This window comes from Emericellopsis atlantica (assembly GCF_019669845.1).
Source record: "Emericellopsis atlantica unplaced genomic scaffold F5Z01scaffold_8, whole genome shotgun sequence".
Lineage (NCBI taxonomy): Eukaryota > Fungi > Ascomycota > Sordariomycetes > Hypocreales > Bionectriaceae > Emericellopsis > Emericellopsis atlantica.
Window position 1 is genome coordinate 315,522 of NW_025764710.1, and position 17,148 is coordinate 332,669.

At 57.7% G+C, this 17,148-nt stretch overlaps 7 protein-coding genes across 7 annotated transcripts; 4 read left to right on the forward strand and 3 right to left on the reverse strand.

Annotated features, from left to right (window-relative positions):
- Positions 1-981: 981 nt before the first annotated feature.
- Positions 982-3,282, forward strand: F5Z01DRAFT_680463 (WD40-repeat-containing domain protein; the record flags this gene model as incomplete). Its single annotated transcript, XM_046265603.1, has 4 exons — positions 982-1,204; positions 1,257-1,490; positions 1,547-2,672; positions 2,721-3,282. The coding sequence occupies 4 exons, from the start codon at positions 982-984 to the stop codon at positions 3,280-3,282; spliced, it is 2,145 nt and encodes a 714-aa protein (XP_046119881.1).
- A 143-nt stretch (positions 3,283-3,425) lies between these two features.
- F5Z01DRAFT_529829 (ABC1 domain-containing protein) lies at positions 3,426-5,032 on the reverse strand. Its single transcript, XM_046260447.1, has 2 exons — positions 4,408-5,032; positions 3,426-4,352 (listed from the first exon to the last, which is right to left on the reverse strand). Exons 1-2 carry the CDS (start codon positions 4,882-4,884, stop codon positions 3,570-3,572), a joined length of 1,260 nt encoding a protein of 419 aa, XP_046119882.1. The 5' UTR covers positions 4,885-5,032; the 3' UTR covers positions 3,426-3,569.
- A 674-nt stretch (positions 5,033-5,706) lies between these two features.
- On the forward strand, positions 5,707-7,098 carry F5Z01DRAFT_634928 (Peroxin 13, N-terminal region-domain-containing protein; the record flags this gene model as incomplete). Its single annotated transcript, XM_046262104.1, has 3 exons — positions 5,707-5,755; positions 5,812-6,306; positions 6,356-7,098. 3 exons carry the CDS (start codon positions 5,707-5,709, stop codon positions 7,096-7,098), a joined length of 1,287 nt encoding a protein of 428 aa, XP_046119883.1.
- Positions 7,099-7,469: 371 nt separating this feature from the next.
- On the forward strand, positions 7,470-9,057 carry F5Z01DRAFT_530129 (uncharacterized protein). The gene has a single exon (XM_046260449.1). It carries the CDS (start codon positions 7,841-7,843, stop codon positions 8,903-8,905), a length of 1,065 nt encoding a protein of 354 aa, XP_046119884.1. The 5' UTR covers positions 7,470-7,840; the 3' UTR covers positions 8,906-9,057.
- A 15-nt stretch (positions 9,058-9,072) lies between these two features.
- On the reverse strand, positions 9,073-11,408 carry F5Z01DRAFT_619449 (uncharacterized protein; the record flags this gene model as incomplete). The annotated part of the gene is made up of 2 exons (XM_046261088.1): positions 9,073-9,154; positions 9,214-11,408. The coding sequence occupies 2 exons, from the start codon at positions 11,406-11,408 to the stop codon at positions 9,073-9,075; spliced, it is 2,277 nt and encodes a 758-aa protein (XP_046119885.1).
- Positions 11,409-12,275: 867 nt separating this feature from the next.
- On the forward strand, positions 12,276-13,907 carry F5Z01DRAFT_619200 (uncharacterized protein; the record flags this gene model as incomplete). Its single annotated transcript, XM_046261076.1, has 2 exons — positions 12,276-12,418; positions 12,503-13,907. The coding sequence occupies 2 exons, from the start codon at positions 12,276-12,278 to the stop codon at positions 13,905-13,907; spliced, it is 1,548 nt and encodes a 515-aa protein (XP_046119886.1).
- Positions 13,908-14,277: 370 nt separating this feature from the next.
- Positions 14,278-15,106, reverse strand: F5Z01DRAFT_634931 (mitochondrial hypoxia responsive domain-containing protein; the record flags this gene model as incomplete). Its single annotated transcript, XM_046262105.1, has 2 exons — positions 14,278-14,420; positions 14,473-15,106. The coding sequence occupies 2 exons, from the start codon at positions 15,104-15,106 to the stop codon at positions 14,278-14,280; spliced, it is 777 nt and encodes a 258-aa protein (XP_046119887.1).
- Positions 15,107-17,148: the final 2,042 nt, after the last annotated feature.

Here is a 17,148-nt window from a genome sequence, read left to right on the forward strand (position 1 = left end):
CAGGCTGCACCTCGTCAGCATGTCAATGTTCTCTGATGATCCAAGGGACCATCACTACCACCACTACCTTACTGGTATGCTAATAAGGTAGTAATAAGCTGAATGGTGCTCTACCATCTCTCCCCTCCAGTCGTTGCATGTGTAGTCTCCATGAGGCAACCCTTCAGCGGAGAGTCCAGAGAGCTGGTGCATCAAGAAGCAAGGTATGGAATCCCCCCAGGGCATGGACAGAACGTACCCTGCATGCCCGCCTACAAAATTTATTAATTGCATCTTACCGCATGAAAGCAAGCCGTGGGTAAGACCCGCGATAAGCCTGCCTACCTTACGGCATGATGCATCCTACAGAACAGTGAGGGTGCATGTGTAGTGGTGTGTGGTGACCATGCTCAGGCAACCTGCAGCCGAGCTTCCAAAGCCCCCGAGAGGCCAAGCCTGATCCCAATTTCCATCGGCTATTTGCCTAATCAGTAAAAGGGAGCGACTCCAGTCGCATACCAGAAACCCTGTTGTGCACGAGCTGTGCTGCTGTGATCGTGGTGGCCCGTGGCCTCCCGCAGTAGGTAGGCTAGCAGCGGCAAACAACTTGGTGGTGGATTTAGGTGACGCGCATGGCCCCTCAGGGCGCTGGAGCGCCAATCCCAGCTACCTGAAGGTAATGACAGGAGTGCGCGCCTGCTGGGCCGGCTGAGGAATCGCAACGATCCCGTCCGGACCGTCACGACTTCCGCGATCCCAGAGCCTTGACTTTGTTCCATTGTTAGACTGCTTCTCAAAGTTGATTCCAATCTCCAACTTCCGTTCTCAACTCTGAATTCATCGACTTTTGCCCGACCAACAACCGGCGACCGATCCCCTCTGAAGAACCCATCCAGGCACTGGCGCCAACGACGACCGACGGTCGCCTTGAGCTACGACGCGCTATTACGCGGTCTCGATACGCAGACTGATGCCGCTGGATGAAGTAGCCAAGCCCCAACGATGAAGGCTGCGCCGTTGATCATCAATTGGCACGACCAAAACGCCCCAATCTATTCGGCTCACTTCGAGCCCAGCGGAAAGGGGCGTTTGGCCACGGCGGGAGGCGACAACAACGTCCGGCTCTGGCGTGTTGAAAGCGACGGCCCCGAACGGAAAGTAGAGTACTTGTCGACACTGGCCAAGCATAATCAAGCTGTCAATGTCGTACGATGGTCCCCAAAAGGTTACTCACTCCCTTCACATGGCCTCATAGACCTTTGCTGATAGCTCTTTAGGCGAGATGCTAGCTTCGGCTGGCGACGACGGCAACGTGATCCTATGGGTTCCCAGCGATACACCACCCACCAACTTTGGCTCCGAAGATCTCGAGGATAAGGAGTCATGGCGTGCCAAACACATGTGTCGCTCGAGCGGTGCCGAGATCTACGATCTGGCGTGGTCGCCTGACGCAGTTCACTTCATCATCGGCAGTATGGACAACATTGCCCGTATCTACAACGCCAGCACAGGTTCGTGCATGCTCCTCGTCCGATACAGCCATGCAGCCCTCTAATCTTCATACCAGGGACACTAGTTCGCCAAATAGCAGAGCACAGTCACTACGTGCAGGGTGTCACTTGGGACCCTCTCAACGAGTACATTGCGACCCAGTCCTCCGACCGATCCGTGCACATATACTCCCTAAAGACCAAGGATGGGCAGTACACTCTTGGGACGGACGAGAAGGCGTTGAAGCTGGCGAACCATCTCAAGGCCGATCTACCACCTCGGCGCATCTCCTCGAGCAGCCCAGCCCCTCCAGAGTTTGGCCACAGAGCTCAGCTGTCCGTCCTCGAATCGTCAGTGGGATCGCCGCCGACAATATCGGCCCCTGATACGCCAACCTCCACAACGCTTCCAATGAACCCTCCAAGCGCTGTCAGCCACAGCAGGAGATCGTCCTTTTCGTCGTCACGACGCAGCGTCTCGCCAGCGCCGTCGATGCCACTACCAGCCGTCATGCCCATGGCCGTGGAAGCATCACCGAAGCCGCACAGCCTCTCCACGGCCGCTACTGTCGGGAATGGCATGAAGAATGCCAACTTGTACGCCAATGAGACGTTGACATCGTTTTTCAGACGCCTCACATTCACACCCGACGGCAGCTTACTACTGACGCCTTCGGGGCAGTATCAGAACCAACACCATTCAGCTGACAAAGACGTCAAGCCAAGCACAGAGGTCATCAACACGGTGTACATCTACACGAGGGGCGGAATCAACAAACCACCAGTGGCCCATCTCCCAGGTCACAAGAAGCCCTCGGTGGTCGTCAAATGCTCTCCGATCATTTACACTCTGCGACAAACGCCACCCGTCACGAAGCACATGACCATCGACACTTCATCGGGAGAAGATCAAATGCTGTCACTGCCGGAACCTGTATCGATACCGACTTCCAAGGTCTCCGTCATGGACCCTCCGCCGCCTCCCCCTACAGCAGCGGCAGAGACCAGCGCTCCATCAGCTCATACCCAGGTGTCGGATGCCGAGGCATCCCATGCAGGACCAAAATCAGCATTCTCATTGAAGTACCGTGTAGTTTACGCGGTCGCAACGCAGGACGCCGTGCTGCTGTACGATACGCAACAAAAGACGCCCATCTGCGTTGTGAGCAATCTTCACTGCGCGACATTCACTGACCTCGCATGGTACGTTGACCTTTTTGATATGACGAAACTCTGTGCTGATTTGAACAGGTCAAATGACGGCCTAACACTACTCATCTCATCTTCTGATGGATTTTGCTCCACGCTGACATTTACAAACGGCGAGCTGGGTGAGGTCTACAAGGGTGAAATAGGGCCCCCCAAGCCTGTCGCGACCACAGCGCCTTCATCTGTCCAAAACACACCAACACCAACGCCGACGACGCAGTTCGCGCCACCTTCTCCATTCCAAGGTCATGGTAGTCAGCACCGTGGAACTTCAAGCTCGTTCACAGCACCTTCACCACCATCGACGACGGCGTCAGCGACAGCCCCGCCACAAAGGCCACACTCGCCGGCTCGTTCCAACTCGACGTCTTCTGTCGCGACGCAGTCCTCAAGCGTGAAGAACAACCCACCGCTCATCGGCGGCAGCGTACCTGGTATTGCCGCCACCAACTCGGGCAAGGTGACCGGCATACCGATCACGACGCCACCTGAAACGCCCAGCAGCCTCGCTGGGAGCAAGCGCGAGGCAAGCGAGAGCGAGAAGGAGGATACCAAAGAGCCCAAGAAGCGGCGGATTGCGCCGACGCCAGTGGAGAAGCCTTGAGGCCACGAACGCACGAGTGATTTTGCTTTAGCAGGGTAGTAGCGGTGTATCAAAGGCGAGAAGTTGTGTCGGAGCTACACAAAAAAGGCCTGGGTACTCGGAGTTCTACGGCGAGGTCATCTGGCGTTTGGGAGTACATGGCCAGCAAAGAAGCTCGAGACGGGCTAGCAGCTGCACGGTCGAATTTGCTTCATTTACGGACACAATCCGTCCAACGTCCTACATAAGGGTAGGATACACAACATCATGTCAATCAACTCGCTACAATATCAGTATACTCTCATCTACTAAGTAACGACTGCGTTCCATCCTTTTCTCTGCACAAAGTCCTTGACCCCTTCATCGGCCAACACGTCAGCGCCTGTTCTGCCAGAAACAATGCTCCTTTCCGCCTCGGCACCTCTGACGTAGAATGGATATCGCAGACGACATGCATCTGCTTCGCCCTCGCTCTCTTGTTCGACTGCGTCGGCTACCCAGCGCCTCCCGTTTCCAGGCTTGAACCCACAGGCCCGTCGATCCAGGGACAGGTACCATCTGCGCTGGTGTACGGAGCCAATGGTATTCGCAGCGCCGGTGTATGCATTTGTCCTCCTCACCTCCTCATCTTCCATCTCTCGGATTTCCCTCTCCATGGCGGAAATATCCTCTCGCGCCTCCTCGCCCTTGGGGACCAGGTTTCCATCCTCCGAGTCGGAGTCATTGTCATCGCTAGTCTCCACGGGCTGCCTTGAAGCTGTTTTCGAATGATCCCCGCGACGCCGACGGCGGACGGATGGTTTCCTTGCTCTCCCGGCCTCGTCTTCTGATTTGGTGAGGCGCAGGTTAATGACATAGCTTTGGGGCAATCGAGCACCATGGAGTTGCAGTCTGATCTTGCGGTTCTGGAACGCCTCATGAAGGAGCTGCTGCTGCGTCCGGTGCGGTGACGGTGATTGCGGCGAGGCTCTGGGGGAGGACGGATCGACTCTGGGTTCATGCTTGCTCCGGCGTGGGAGGACGGTGTACGTCCCAGTGTCCCAGATAAGCAGAGAGCCTGTCTGGCTCGAAGCTGTCTCTATGAGGTGATTCTACTCCTTTCTCTCAGCATGGGAATCACGTGTTTCTTCTCTATGCTCAGCTTACCCAGAGACAATGGATCCGTGTTTCGGTAGCATTACGATTCAGCCTCGTGCTGTTCACGTCCCCCGGCAAGCCGTACATGATGGCCCAGCTGACGCTGCTCGTCTCGTTGGTCTGCAGACGGAGGTCGTAGTGTGTGCCCGCGATGGGGTGGTCATGTTGATGGATGACAAAGTGCGCGCCGACCGGCGAGCCTGCATTAGATGTGTAGAGTGATCTATACGATTCAATGGATAACGTGGGGATACCAGGACGCGCGTGAGTTGCGATGGCCTTGGAGAATATCTCTAGATGATTCGAGGTCGACTCAGCACCGGACTCTACACCTGCTGTTGTGGGCTCTTCTTGGTCTTTAGGTGAAGCTGAGGCTGGGGGTGGTGGTTGGTCGTTGTCTAACACGGAGACTGTCCATTCAAGGTTTCGTTTCTTCACAAAGGGGTTTGCGATAATATCTGGGCTTGCTGATCGTTTCAAGCTCATGTTGACGTCGTTGCGATTGCGACGGTACTTGGATGGACGCAATCAGATCTGTGATGAACGGTGGGATGGAAGGTGTAGGGTAGCCGTGGTCAATCTGCAGGTGAGGTCGTCTATGTGACTACTACTGTACGTACGGATACGTACGGTCGATATCTACCGCCAAGAAGGCAAGATTGCCTTCATTCATGTGATCGTAAGGTCCAGTCCTTTCCAAGGCAATTGGTCGTCTCTGGACTTTTCAACCTCAGCGTTATGGTCCATTTGCAATGAACGAACGAGCGTGGTGACAAGTATCGTCAACGGTGCAGGCGGCTCATTTGTGAAGAGATGTCATCCCTCATCAACAATAAAACGAACATGTCAGCGAATCGCAGTGCATTGCCTGCCGTGTTCGTGTGCGCCACCATCACCTGGCAGTTGGAGCGAAGAGCCTCGGTAAAATCATCGACCCCCCAGGCCGAGGAGGGCAACGTTCGTGAGAGGCCGTCGATTCCCCACATTTTGCCTTCCTCGGGCAGGGAAGGCGCGCCCCAGTCCCATTGCTTGGCAAAACCTCGCATCTTCAACAATCAGTCAGTCATCCCAAGCCGTTCCTCACCCCATACATTCCCTCCCCCACACGCTCCTCGACATTTCTATCGACAACGACGTCAATCAAACATCGCGACTCTTCCACTCTAGAGCGTCAACCACCTTTGGCAAATGTACCACGTCTGATCGTACACACGTCCACGCGCTGGGTTGATCCCGGCTTTTGGCCCGACGTCACACCGGTGGCAACCAAATTCCGCCTTGGTGTCTGTGCCGACAGAGAACATCGCAATGGCCTCACCTCCGAAACCCTGGGAGAGAACTGGCGCTGCAGCGACCGGTATGCTTGCGAGTTAGGAAACCGAAAGACGTGCCTTTACTGACATGTAATCACAGCTGCGACGCCCGCACCAGCCACAACGACCGCCGCGACGCCGACCTCGACAGCCGCTGCTCCCCCAGTCCCTGACAGGCCCTCCTCACTTGCATCCTCCGTCAATCAGAACGCGTCGGCCTACAGTCGCATGAACACGTCGCCATACGGAACAGGTGCCTATGGTGGTGCCTACTCGTCGCCCTACTCAAGCCCATACTCGCGGTTCGGCGGCGGCATGGGCGGTGGCATGGGTGGCGGCATGTATGGAGGAGGCATGTACGGTGGTGGCTATGGAGGATACGGCGGCGGTGGCATGTATGGGGGAGGCATGTACGGCGGTATGCCCGGCATGATGGGCAACCCGAACGATCCCAACGACCCAAACAGCCTGACCAACAGGTTTAACAACGGGACTGCTGCCACATTCCAAATGCTCGAGGGTATTGTTACGGCCTTTGGAGGATTTGCGCAGATGTTGGAGAGCACATATATGGCAACGCACTCGAGCTTTTTCGGTACGTGAATATCTAACCTTGGGTGGTGGCCATGCTGACAAAACTCCAGCCATGGTGTCTGTTGCGGAGCAATTTGGACATCTACGCGATACGTTGGGGTCGATTCTTGGTATCTTTACTTTGATGCGCTGGATTCGAACACTCATCGCCAAGATCACGGGGCGACCACCGCCCGCTGACGCGACGGCCCTCACCCCTGCCGCTTTCGCCCGCTTCGAAGGCCGTGCCAGCGTGGGGCCTAATGGCGAGCCAGGCCCGGCCAAGGCCAGCCGCAAGCCCCTAGTATTCTTCCTGTTGGCTGCGTTTGGTCTGCCATACCTCATGTCGAAGATGATCCGAGCATTCGCCGCATCACAGGAGGAGGAGGAGAGGCGGATGCAGCAGCAGGCCTTGGAGCAACAACAACCCATCGATCCGGCCAAGCTTGAATTTTGTCGCCTCCTGTACGACTTTACGAACGTGCAGAACCCCGGAGAGCTGGAAGCTCGCAAGGGTGATCTCGTTGCCGTGCTGAGCAAGAACGATCCGGCGGGCAACCCCAGTGACTGGTGGTCGTGCCGCGCCCGTGATGGACGCCAGGGTTACTTGCCATCGACCTATCTCGAGATCCTGAAGCGCCCTGGACAGGACCTCAAGCAAATCAAGGCGACTGCCGCGAGCGACAGCAGCAGAGCGAACTCGCTCACGAGCAGCGCTGTGCCCGAGAAACCTGTGTTGCCCGGAAAGGGCCAGGGGGCCGAGAAGGAGTTTGCGACTGTGGATTCCATGCAGAGAAGCCACTTCTATTCCTAGTGGGAGGGGCGTGGATCTGCGACTGTGAGGCCGCCTCACTCGCTCGGAACTCATACCTGCGTGGAGTTTGAGACCGCCCACTCTGCACACAGGAAAAAGGGGAAGCCTCGCGCTGCGATGCCTTCACACCGATCTGGGTCCGTTCGCGACCTAGGTACAAGACCGGGCTGCTGGCCAGGCTTTGCGCCCTTGCGGAACATGGGAGCAAGACATAAACGCGACAGCAGCTCCGATACACCTATACCCTATCCGTGAGCAAACATACGGTTGTTTGGCGGAGCCGGCAGCGTGCTGTCGCGGAGAACACGATAAGTCTGTGAGGCTATGGGCTGTGTACATTTTGTTGGAAAACGCAGGCGGCAACTTGGGCGTCTGCTCGGTGTACAGCGTTTCTTTTATTTTCATTAATGGCATATGATTGGGATGCAAGGTTTCTTCCGAGGCTGCCCTTTGGCAGTGCACTATATTCCGCGCCGTACTGGAGGATGGCTAACACCAGACTACTCATATCACTAGTCTGCACGTAGCTGTGGCTCTATTCACATACTTTTCGAGTTTATGCCGCATAGCAGCACCTTGTGAGGTATCAATCCATGTTGGGGGATAGGTATTGCTGGCCTTTGTAAGTTCATCGGCATATCTTGAGGTCACTTCAGGTTGAACTATTGACCACCAACTTATCTGAACGTCCTTGTAGCTATCGCATATTTCTTGCTTGGACTTTCCAGCAACGGCCGCGAGCATGCCAGACATTCCCCCCATCGTCATCTCGAAAACCACCCTCGAGTGTGTCGGCTTCTCTGCTGACAAGGCAACGGCGGTCTGGAATGCCTGGACCGATCACCCTCAAGCAACTGACAAAGGAAACAAGTCCTTTCTCTACTTCATGACAGTGTGGCCGTATGGCAGCCACTGCCCATTTCTGGAACACGACGACGAAAAATGGCGTCAAGCCATGACCGCGTTCGGTCTCAGCACTGATGTCCAAGACAAGATTATGCATCCAGCCTTCAGAGAACTTCGCCTCACGCGATCTTGCACCCACTGGTGCAGGGATACCGTCGAGATACGCTTCAAAGCTCTCCGGTACACTCAGAAGCCACGAGAGCACAGTCGCCGAGCACCAGCGCCGTCCATCTTTGACAAGTCCGAGTCACTTACCCACATAGCCGCCCGGGGTATCAGTGACCATACTATACTGTTCAAAGACATTGATGAAGCACGAGCGGATGGCTTCCTCGACACGCAGGGCTGTGTCCAACACATAAGTCGGATTCTGCACTCGAGCCCATCCGACTTTAGCTCTGACCGTGTCTACTTCCACCCAGAACTGGCCACTGTGCAATGCTATGCCGGATATGCCAAGCAACGAGGCACAGACGAAACCAACATTATGATTGTATGCATCGCAATCCCCAACGCAGTCCTCCAGGGTCTCCTTCTCACGGATTGTGGGCTCCAGCGCCTTTACTGGCCAAGCGAGGCGTGGCAAGAATTCGTTGATTGCAACCGCACTCGTCAGACGGTACCTCTTGAACTCTGTCGATATCAACTAGCCACGCTTCTGATCGGCTCGACGGCCAAGTACAGGCTTACTTGTCATAGAGGCGTGACGGAGGACACTGTTCTTGTGATGGATGGACGACCCGCTGTCCGGTATGTTTTTGATGGCAGCGACGATGGCCAGGACTTTTTGGAGAAGAGTATCGCGCAGCGGCCCTATATTTACCATTTTACTAACGGGGATTGGAATACCTGGCTCGCTGAGTTTGAACCCCGAGAGTCTGGCGTTCAGAGTGCAGTTTAGAGAACAGGGAAAATTTTGCCAACCGATAGAACAGGAGTAGGAATTGGGGAAAGTCTTCAACGCAGTGAATAGGAATGCACGGCCCAATATACGCTTCATCTATGCTACAGGCAATGCACTACACCTTTTGTCGTATACTCGTCATCTCCCCGCTGTCTAGTATCTTTTCACCCCTCAGCCTCGTATGCGTTCGATTTGTGCTTTGGCTGGAACTTGAAGCCTGGATGCACGGGGCCCAGGAACATTTCGCTACACACATGTCGTCAGTCACTTGAAGGGACCAAGCCCAGGGAAAAAGGCGCACTCACGTAATCTTGATCCAGTCCAGGTAGTTGTTGGACGCCATGAGCGTCTCCAGCTCGTCGCGGCCCTTGTACGCGGGCGGCCTGTCGTTCAGGTCCGGGGGCAGCCGCTCGAGCAACCCAACAGGGATGTAGCGGTGCGTGAAGCTCAGCCACTCGAGCAGGAAGCGCCGTGTGAACTGGATGCCGAGCTCGTCGGAGCCCCAGGCGTCGAGGCCGTACTTGACAAATTTCTCAATGTAGCCGAGGCGCTCGGTGGAGGACTTGTCGAGATACTGGCCCTTTTCAATCTCCTCAAAGAGCCAGGGCTTGATGAGGGCGCCGCGGCCGATCATGACCGAGTCCACGCCGGCGTCGGCAATGTGCTGGTGGTAGTCCTCGTGGGAGTAGCAGTCGCCGTTGCCGAGGAAGTAGAGGTGCCCACCGTTCGCGAGGGTGCTCGGGTCGGGCTCGGCGGCGGTGTCGGTGAGGCTGTCCTTCTTGTCGTTGTAGCCCTTGATGAGGGCAGCGCAGTCGGCGATGAAGGACCAGTCGGCCTTTTTGGTGTAGCGCTGCTCGCGGCTGCGGCCGTGGAGGGTGATGGCGGCGCAGCCGGGGGCGCCGAGGCGGTCGCGCTGGTCGCGGGAGCCAAAGGCCAGCTTCTCGATGACCTGGTGGGCGGTGGGCCGGTTGTTGCGGACGCCGGTGCGGATCTTGGCGGTGATGGGGATCTCGCCCGAGAGGGCGTTCATGCCGCGGATCATGCGCTCGAGCTTGCCGTGGGACTCGAGCAGGGCGGAGCCGGCGCCGTTCTTGTAGATCATGTCAATGGGGCAGCCGCAGTTGAGATCGATGAGGCGGAGGTGGGGGACGAAGCGGTGGAGGACGTCGGCCACCTTGGTTGCTATCCAGGGCTGGTTGGCCGAGACCTGGGCGCCGAAGCGGAGGTCGCGGGCGTGGTCGTAGTCGTGGACAATGTTGGCGGTGGGGGAGATGGTCGGGGGCGCGATCTCGGACTCGTGGGCCTTGAGGAGGGTCCAGTCGGCCTTGTAGCCCTGGATCATGGGCATGCCCATGGCCATCTCGGAGTAGGTCAGCTGGGCGCCGAGCTCGACGCAGAGACGGCGGAAGGGGAGGTTGCCCTGTGTCGTCAGGGGCGCGAGGGCCGGCGTCTCGGGGCCAAAGTACAGGCGACGCTTCTCGGAGGGCTTAAAGGGCGGATCGACAAACTGGGCGCGGATGGCCTGGAGGTCCTCCTCAGTGGCGTCCCGGCGGGCCTGGTGGTACTCGTCGGTGGTCTTGGACTGCTGGTTGAGCCACTGGATGTACTGGTCGGCCTGCTTGAAGTCGGTGCGCTTGCGGTTGAGGTCGGTCTTGATCTGCATGTCGACGACGTTGTAGACGGCGGGTCGTTGCTCGTCGTTGGTCTGCTCGTCCTTGGCCTTGGCCTCGCCCTCGCCTGGCGGCGCATCGTTGTCGAGCAGGCAGAGTTCCTTGCGGCCGTCGTCGTGCTCGACCTCGCGCATGTGGCTCTTGACGAAGCGGCACTTCCAGCCAGAGGGACACTTGCCATGGGCGGCGTAGACGGGACACTGGCCGTCCCATATGGTGACGTCCTCCCGGCGGCCCTCCTCGAGATACTTGCGCAGGTCGTGGCCCATCTTGCAGCGATCGCCAAACTTGCACTCGCGCGGAGAGAACTCGTTGGACATGGCGCGGCTGTTGCAGAGTCGGATGGCATCGGCGACGTAGCCAAAGGAGCGTTCCGTGTTCTGGCCGCCCTTGGCCTTTTTCTTGTCCTTGCCTTTCTTGCCGCCGCCATTGTCCCTGTCGTCTCTCGAATCTCTGGCGTGTCGAGTATCTGTCCGTCCTTCTGCCTCGTCGTCGTCGTTGCTCGCGGTCGTGCCAGCGGGGGGTGCGCCAGTGCGCTCTATGATGTACTCCTTCTTGACGGGAGCGACGTTTGTTTTGCGGTTGTCCACCTTGGGCGCCTCGCCGTTGTTCTCCTGCTTAGATGGTGCATCGTGGAGGTCCTGTCCGGGCACACTGTCCTTCATGGTGAGGTCGGCTGCTGCAGATGGCTCTGTGTCGTTCGTCTTTTGCCTCTTGGCAGCACGTTCATCCTCAGCGGGTGGTGCGTGTTGTGAGGTGAGGTTGCTGGCATCTTGAGCAAGGTCTGCGTGAGGCTGCTCGCCCTGGGCTGAGCCATTGGTGTCTGCCATGTTCAATGCAGTCTGCGCTGGCCGAGTGAGATGGAAGTGAGGATGCGCTGAGGGTTGATGAGACCCATGGACTTATTTCACCAAGACAAGAAAGACTAAGATGATACTATGTATGAGCAGTTGAAATTCTCTTGTGAGGTTCCACTTTTCGCTGCACCACCATCATGAAGTATTCCATCCATCTAGTCAAGCCATTCACCGCGGTGAAGCTCCATGTCCTTCAATCATTGATGATGTCGAGATGGAAGACAAGAGGCTTCACCGCTCCATCCACTCAATCTCCTATGCTTGCCTTGTCCTGTGCTGCCAGACATTGATGTAGGCACATGTAACCAGCCGCTGGTCCAATCCTCTCACAAGCGCACGGGGCTATTGTTTGAGAACAGTGGACGGGGCTCGATGCTGTCGCGTGCGCTTCACGCATGTCCAGGCCTCAAATCGCGGTCAAGACAAAGAAAAACAAATGATTATTATCACATTGTGCTATTGAGCTATTCACGATTGACCCTGACCGCATTGTGGGGTGGCAGAGCTCTATTAGTAGTCCTACAGGTACTTGTACCAATTCCTTGGTCCCCTGGAAGAATGCGAGGCGGCACAGCGTCATGGTTAAGCTGGGCTGACCTGACCTGACCCAACCTGAGCTCTACCCTCAGCCTCCGATGCTAGTCTATCCGTACCTGACCTGATTTAATTAACCCCATGCATGCATTGCAGCCCCAAAACCAACAGACACTCCATCCACTCTGCCCGACTGACTGACTGACCGACCACCTTCATCCCCTCCACGCCAACCGAACCCGACCTCCCGTCCTCCCCTCCCCCCCAATGTCCTCCCCCAGGCCATGAGGAAGCCCACACAGTACCATGGCGGACTCGGGCAGGCCGGTCGATAGATCGCCCCTCAAGACGAAGGTCGTCCGCTCCCAGAAGATCGTACCCAGCTCGACGACGAGCTCGACGCCTAGCACGGCCACCGCGACCACAGCCACGACCACGACCACGACCACGTCCACGTCCAGCACCAGGACCGCCACCAGGAGGGCCACGACCAGCACCAGCAACAGCACCAGCACCACCGCCAGCGCCAAGAGCACCGACGACTACTCGGACGAGTCCACCGACCGAAGCCCTCTGCCTCGCAGCCACACCCCAGGTCACCTCGCCAGCAAGTCTGTCGCCAGCCCTGGGCAGCAATCTCGACGCGTCACGTCCGAGCTCAGGCAGCGCTCCCAATCCGCTTCACAAACACCCACGCGGCCCTCCACGAGCACCGGCAGCACGCCCCGGCCGCCGCCCCCAGCCGTCGACGCCGACAATCATCATGGCAAGGACAAAAACGCCCTCCCCATCCGGCCCGCCACCAGCGTACCGAGCCAGCACGCCTCTCTCCATCCCGCCACGCCCGTCCCCCGAGCCCTGACCAGCGTCGCCCGCCCACCAAGGGGCACCTACTCGCCTCATCCACCGCTCCAACGCCCCAGCGACGGGCCCGATGTCCTGCCCGCCCCCGCGTCGGGCATGTACTGGTCCAAGGCCCTGACCTCCGGCACCCCCGTGCCCTCGCTGCGCGCCCACACGACCACCCTCATCGGCTCCAACATCTACGTCTTTGGCGGCTGCGACTCGCGCGCGTGCTTCAACGACCTCTACGTCCTCGACGCCGACGCCTTCTACTGGTCCCGCCCACCCGTCGTCGGCGACATCCCCATGCCCCTGCGCGCCATGACCTGCACCGCCGTCGGCAAGAAGCTCGTCGTCTTTGGCGGCGGCGACGGCCCGGCCTACTACAACGACATTTACGTCCTCGACACGGTCAACTTTCGCTGGTCACGGCCCCGCGTCGTCGGCGACAAGGTCCCCTCCAAGCGACGCGCCCACACCGCCTGCCTCTACAAGAATGGCATCTACATCTTTGGCGGCGGCGACGGCGTCCGCGCCCTCAACGACGTCTGGCGCCTCGACGTCAGCGACATGTCCAAGATGTCCTGGAAGCTCATCTCGAGCGCGGACAGGACACCACCGCCCGGCACAAAGGACGTCCGACCACGCGCCCGCGGCTACCACACCGCCAACATGGTCGGCAGCAAGCTCATCATCTTTGGCGGCTCGGACGGCGGCGAGTGCTTCGACGACGTCTGGGTGTACGACGTCGAGGAGCACATCTGGAAGGCCGTCTCGATCCCGGTCAACTTTCGCCGCCTGTCGCACACGGCGACCATTGTCGGCTCGTACCTCTTTGTGGTCGGCGGCCACGACGGAAAAGAGTACTCCAACGACGTGCTGCTGCTCAACCTCGTGACCATGACGTGGGACAAGCGCAAGACGTACGGCCGCGCGCCCACCGGACGGGGCTACCATGGCGCGCTGCTGTATGACAGCCGGCTGATCCTCGTCGGTGGCTTTGACGGGAGCGAGGTGTACAGGGACGTCATGATCCTCGAGCTGGCGGTGCATGCGTACTACTCGCAGATCAGCCACTTTACGATTGAGGTCTGACGAGGATCCAGGACGGACAGCTCTGGTAGCCACGCGCCTGGGACAACGATGACGATTATGATGGCATGCTTCACTGTGATGGACATGTTGTGTGGAATAGACTTTTCCTTTTTATCCTTTCTCATTACTGTGTTACTTGGGCGGGGACATGGGAGTTCCAATGCAATACGAACAAAAAATAGCAGCAATATATCTTTCTATATTGACTACATGTGTAGCAGCCTGCAATGCACTTGCGTCCGAGTCCCGCGAAGCAAAAATACCCAAACCCGCAAAACGCCATGGAATGCAAGTCAAGTGAGTATACAGGAGAGAGCGGCGTCGTTTCTTTTACATTGTATGGTGTGGCGTGGTGGTGGATGCACGTCGCTCATGCCTCGGCCTGCTTGTCATCGGCCTTCTTTTCATCAGCAGGCTTCTTGGCCTTGCTCTCGGCCTTCTTGGGGTCCTTGTCTTCCTTCTCCATCCTCTCCTGCTTGGCCTTTAGGCGCTTCTCCTCAGCCTCGACCATGTCTGTGTAAAGTTAGCTCATGTCACGCTTGGGAAGGAAAAAAAAAAAACATACCCATCCACAGGTCCTGGCCCTCGTACTCCTCCTTGTGCACCCTCTTCTCAATGAGGTGCTTGTGCTCAGGGTCGTTGGGGTCGATGACCTTGACAGTCTCCCAGCGACCGCCGCCCTTCTTGGCGTCATTCACCTCAAACAGGGCCGAGGCGATGAGCACGGCGAGCGTCAGGCCCTGCGCGTATACACGGGCCTGGACCACCTTTTGGCTGGTGCTCATGGGCGCGCGGCTGACGAGGGCCATGGCGACGCCCATGGACGCGATCCAGCTGGCAAACACGATGCTGTACCGGTTCTCGCGGCCCCAGTCCATGAAGCGCTTGTACGCCGTCTCGTTCTCGCGCACAATCTGCTGCGCCCGCGACGAGGCGTCCTGGTAGTTGGCCATGGGGTCCTTGGCCTTCTGAAAGGCCATGCTGAAGCGGTCCGCGTTGATGATGGCGCCAAACGTGCCCGACGACGTGACGAGGAACGCGCGGAAGGGCAGCGTCAGCTGGCGAAAGGCCGGGTACCGCCGCGCGGCGAGCATCACGCCGCCCACGCCGGCGGCCAGACCAGCGGAACCGCCAATGAAGCCGCCCTTGAGTACCTGGTTGTAGTGGGCCTGCTCTTCCTCGGGGGACATGACCTTCATGATGGGCGGTTGGTGGTGGTGTCGCAGCTAGGTGTTCTGTTTGGTGCAATTGCGAATGTCGTTCAATGGATACCAGCGAGAGCTTCTAGAGGCAATCGGTATACCAGTGTCGGTGGGTTGTGATGCTGTGCGGGAATGAAGCGCGACAATGACGGGCAGTCGAGGCAATATGTACGGGCAAGTGGTTGACGTGCTCCGGGCGGCGGGAATTGCAACATGATGTCGGGCCATAATTTTCTGGCAGCTCCGGCCGGCCCTGGTAAGCAAGCAAGCAAGTACCCTCTAGCCCAAGTTTGGGCGGGCGGGTACTTCAGACACCGAGAAATTGCCGGACCAACCCGAATTCCATTATTAATGAGCATGAACCGCGAGTGTTTCTCGGGATGCTCAATGTTCTCGAGCCCTTGCCATTGCTGAACTGATTTTTCTTCCTTTGAATCCGACATACGGACCATTGCGGATGCGACTCATTGTCGGAGGCGCTGACGTTGGGATGAGGTATCTCATCGTCGGCGGGGCTTGCACTGATGGCACAATTAGTGCATTGATGACTAACCATGGAATTGTCCAAACACTCGGCTTCGAGAGGGATGTCAGGTCAAGTCATGCTACCTCAGTACAAGTACATGTATGGGGACAACCATTTCAGTCTCCGTGTTCGACCTGGTTGCAGCCTCGTCTCGCTCGCTCGCGAGGCACTATCACTTGGCCAAAGCACCAAAATGGGTTCTCTGTTCGAGCTGTGTGACAACCTGTTGCGGATCAGTACGCTGTCTCAGCCGAACCACAGGCATCACTCACCCGACTTGTTGTTGGTCTCAGATTCGTTCAGGAAGCTCGCGACATGAAAGCCAGGCACCAGGTTGGCTGTGATGCAGCCACTGGCCGACAGCCGGACCGCTTCACAGAACCTCTCCTTTGGGACACGTCCCAGAAGCCCCTCAGGCATCTCGTCGACCTACGAGGCTCCATGTTTGCAGACTGCATGCACCAAGAGACTGGGACATCATATACGCATCGGCAGTGAAGCGGTCTTGTTGGACGAACAATCTGAGAGCACCGAGGTCTGCCTCGTCGTCACTCTCCAAGGTTGAAAGACCACGTGCCATGCGCCCATACAGGGGAGAAGGGAGAACTCCCAAGAGATTCCCTCAGATTAGCCAGGGCGAAAAGACCAAGCTATGCAAGCGCGAGCAAGCGCCGGACGACATGGAAGCCGTCACCAGTGCCCGGCCCGACAAAAGTCGGATATCCAGAATCGGTATGTAGCAGCTCAATGACGGGCAGCAGCTACGCGACTAAGTAGGTATATCTCGCCTATCTCGACAACACCAACAAAGGAACCATACGTCGCCTGGTGGGATCAGCACAAGGATAGCCGCACACGTGCCCAGGAGAAGCGCAAGAGAGGGAGTGCAGCTGGCACCAATCACGTCGTACGATGGTGGAGGATCGACGAGGCCTTTGCTTCTCTTCCCGTGACTGATCAACAAGCTGTCCACGGCATGGGATTTGGAGAAACAGCTGTCACTGACTTGGAAGGCTTGTTCCTGAGGAGCTGTCCCAGCAGATCGGCACGTTGCCGTCACCAAGACTGTCGTCAGCCTCGTGGACCTCAATGACTTCATAGCCTGGTCGGCAGTTGTGGCGGCGCCATGGTGTCATCATCCTTGTTCCTGACCCAGCGAGGGGGAACCTCTTATCTCATGTGTAGTAGCTTCTTTTCCCCCGCCGTTGGGTTGTTGCTGACTCGTGAGAGACGGCAACTATCCGCCATATACTTCGAGCCAACCCGCCGATCTCACAAGATCAAATGTCAGCCGCCCCGACTGCGTGCAGCATCTGTATGCACGGCACCTCGAGAGGAGGACGTTATACGCGATCTCGCACGCGTCTGGCGATCTGGATGCCCCCAGCCACATAAGCATCTCGCAGGCCTCGCGCCAGGATCATCCGTGGGAACGTCGTTTGCCAAGTGCCATCCTCGAGTCCTGGGCGGGGTGGAGCGGGGCGGAACGCCATGTGCCAAATCAGCGCGCCAT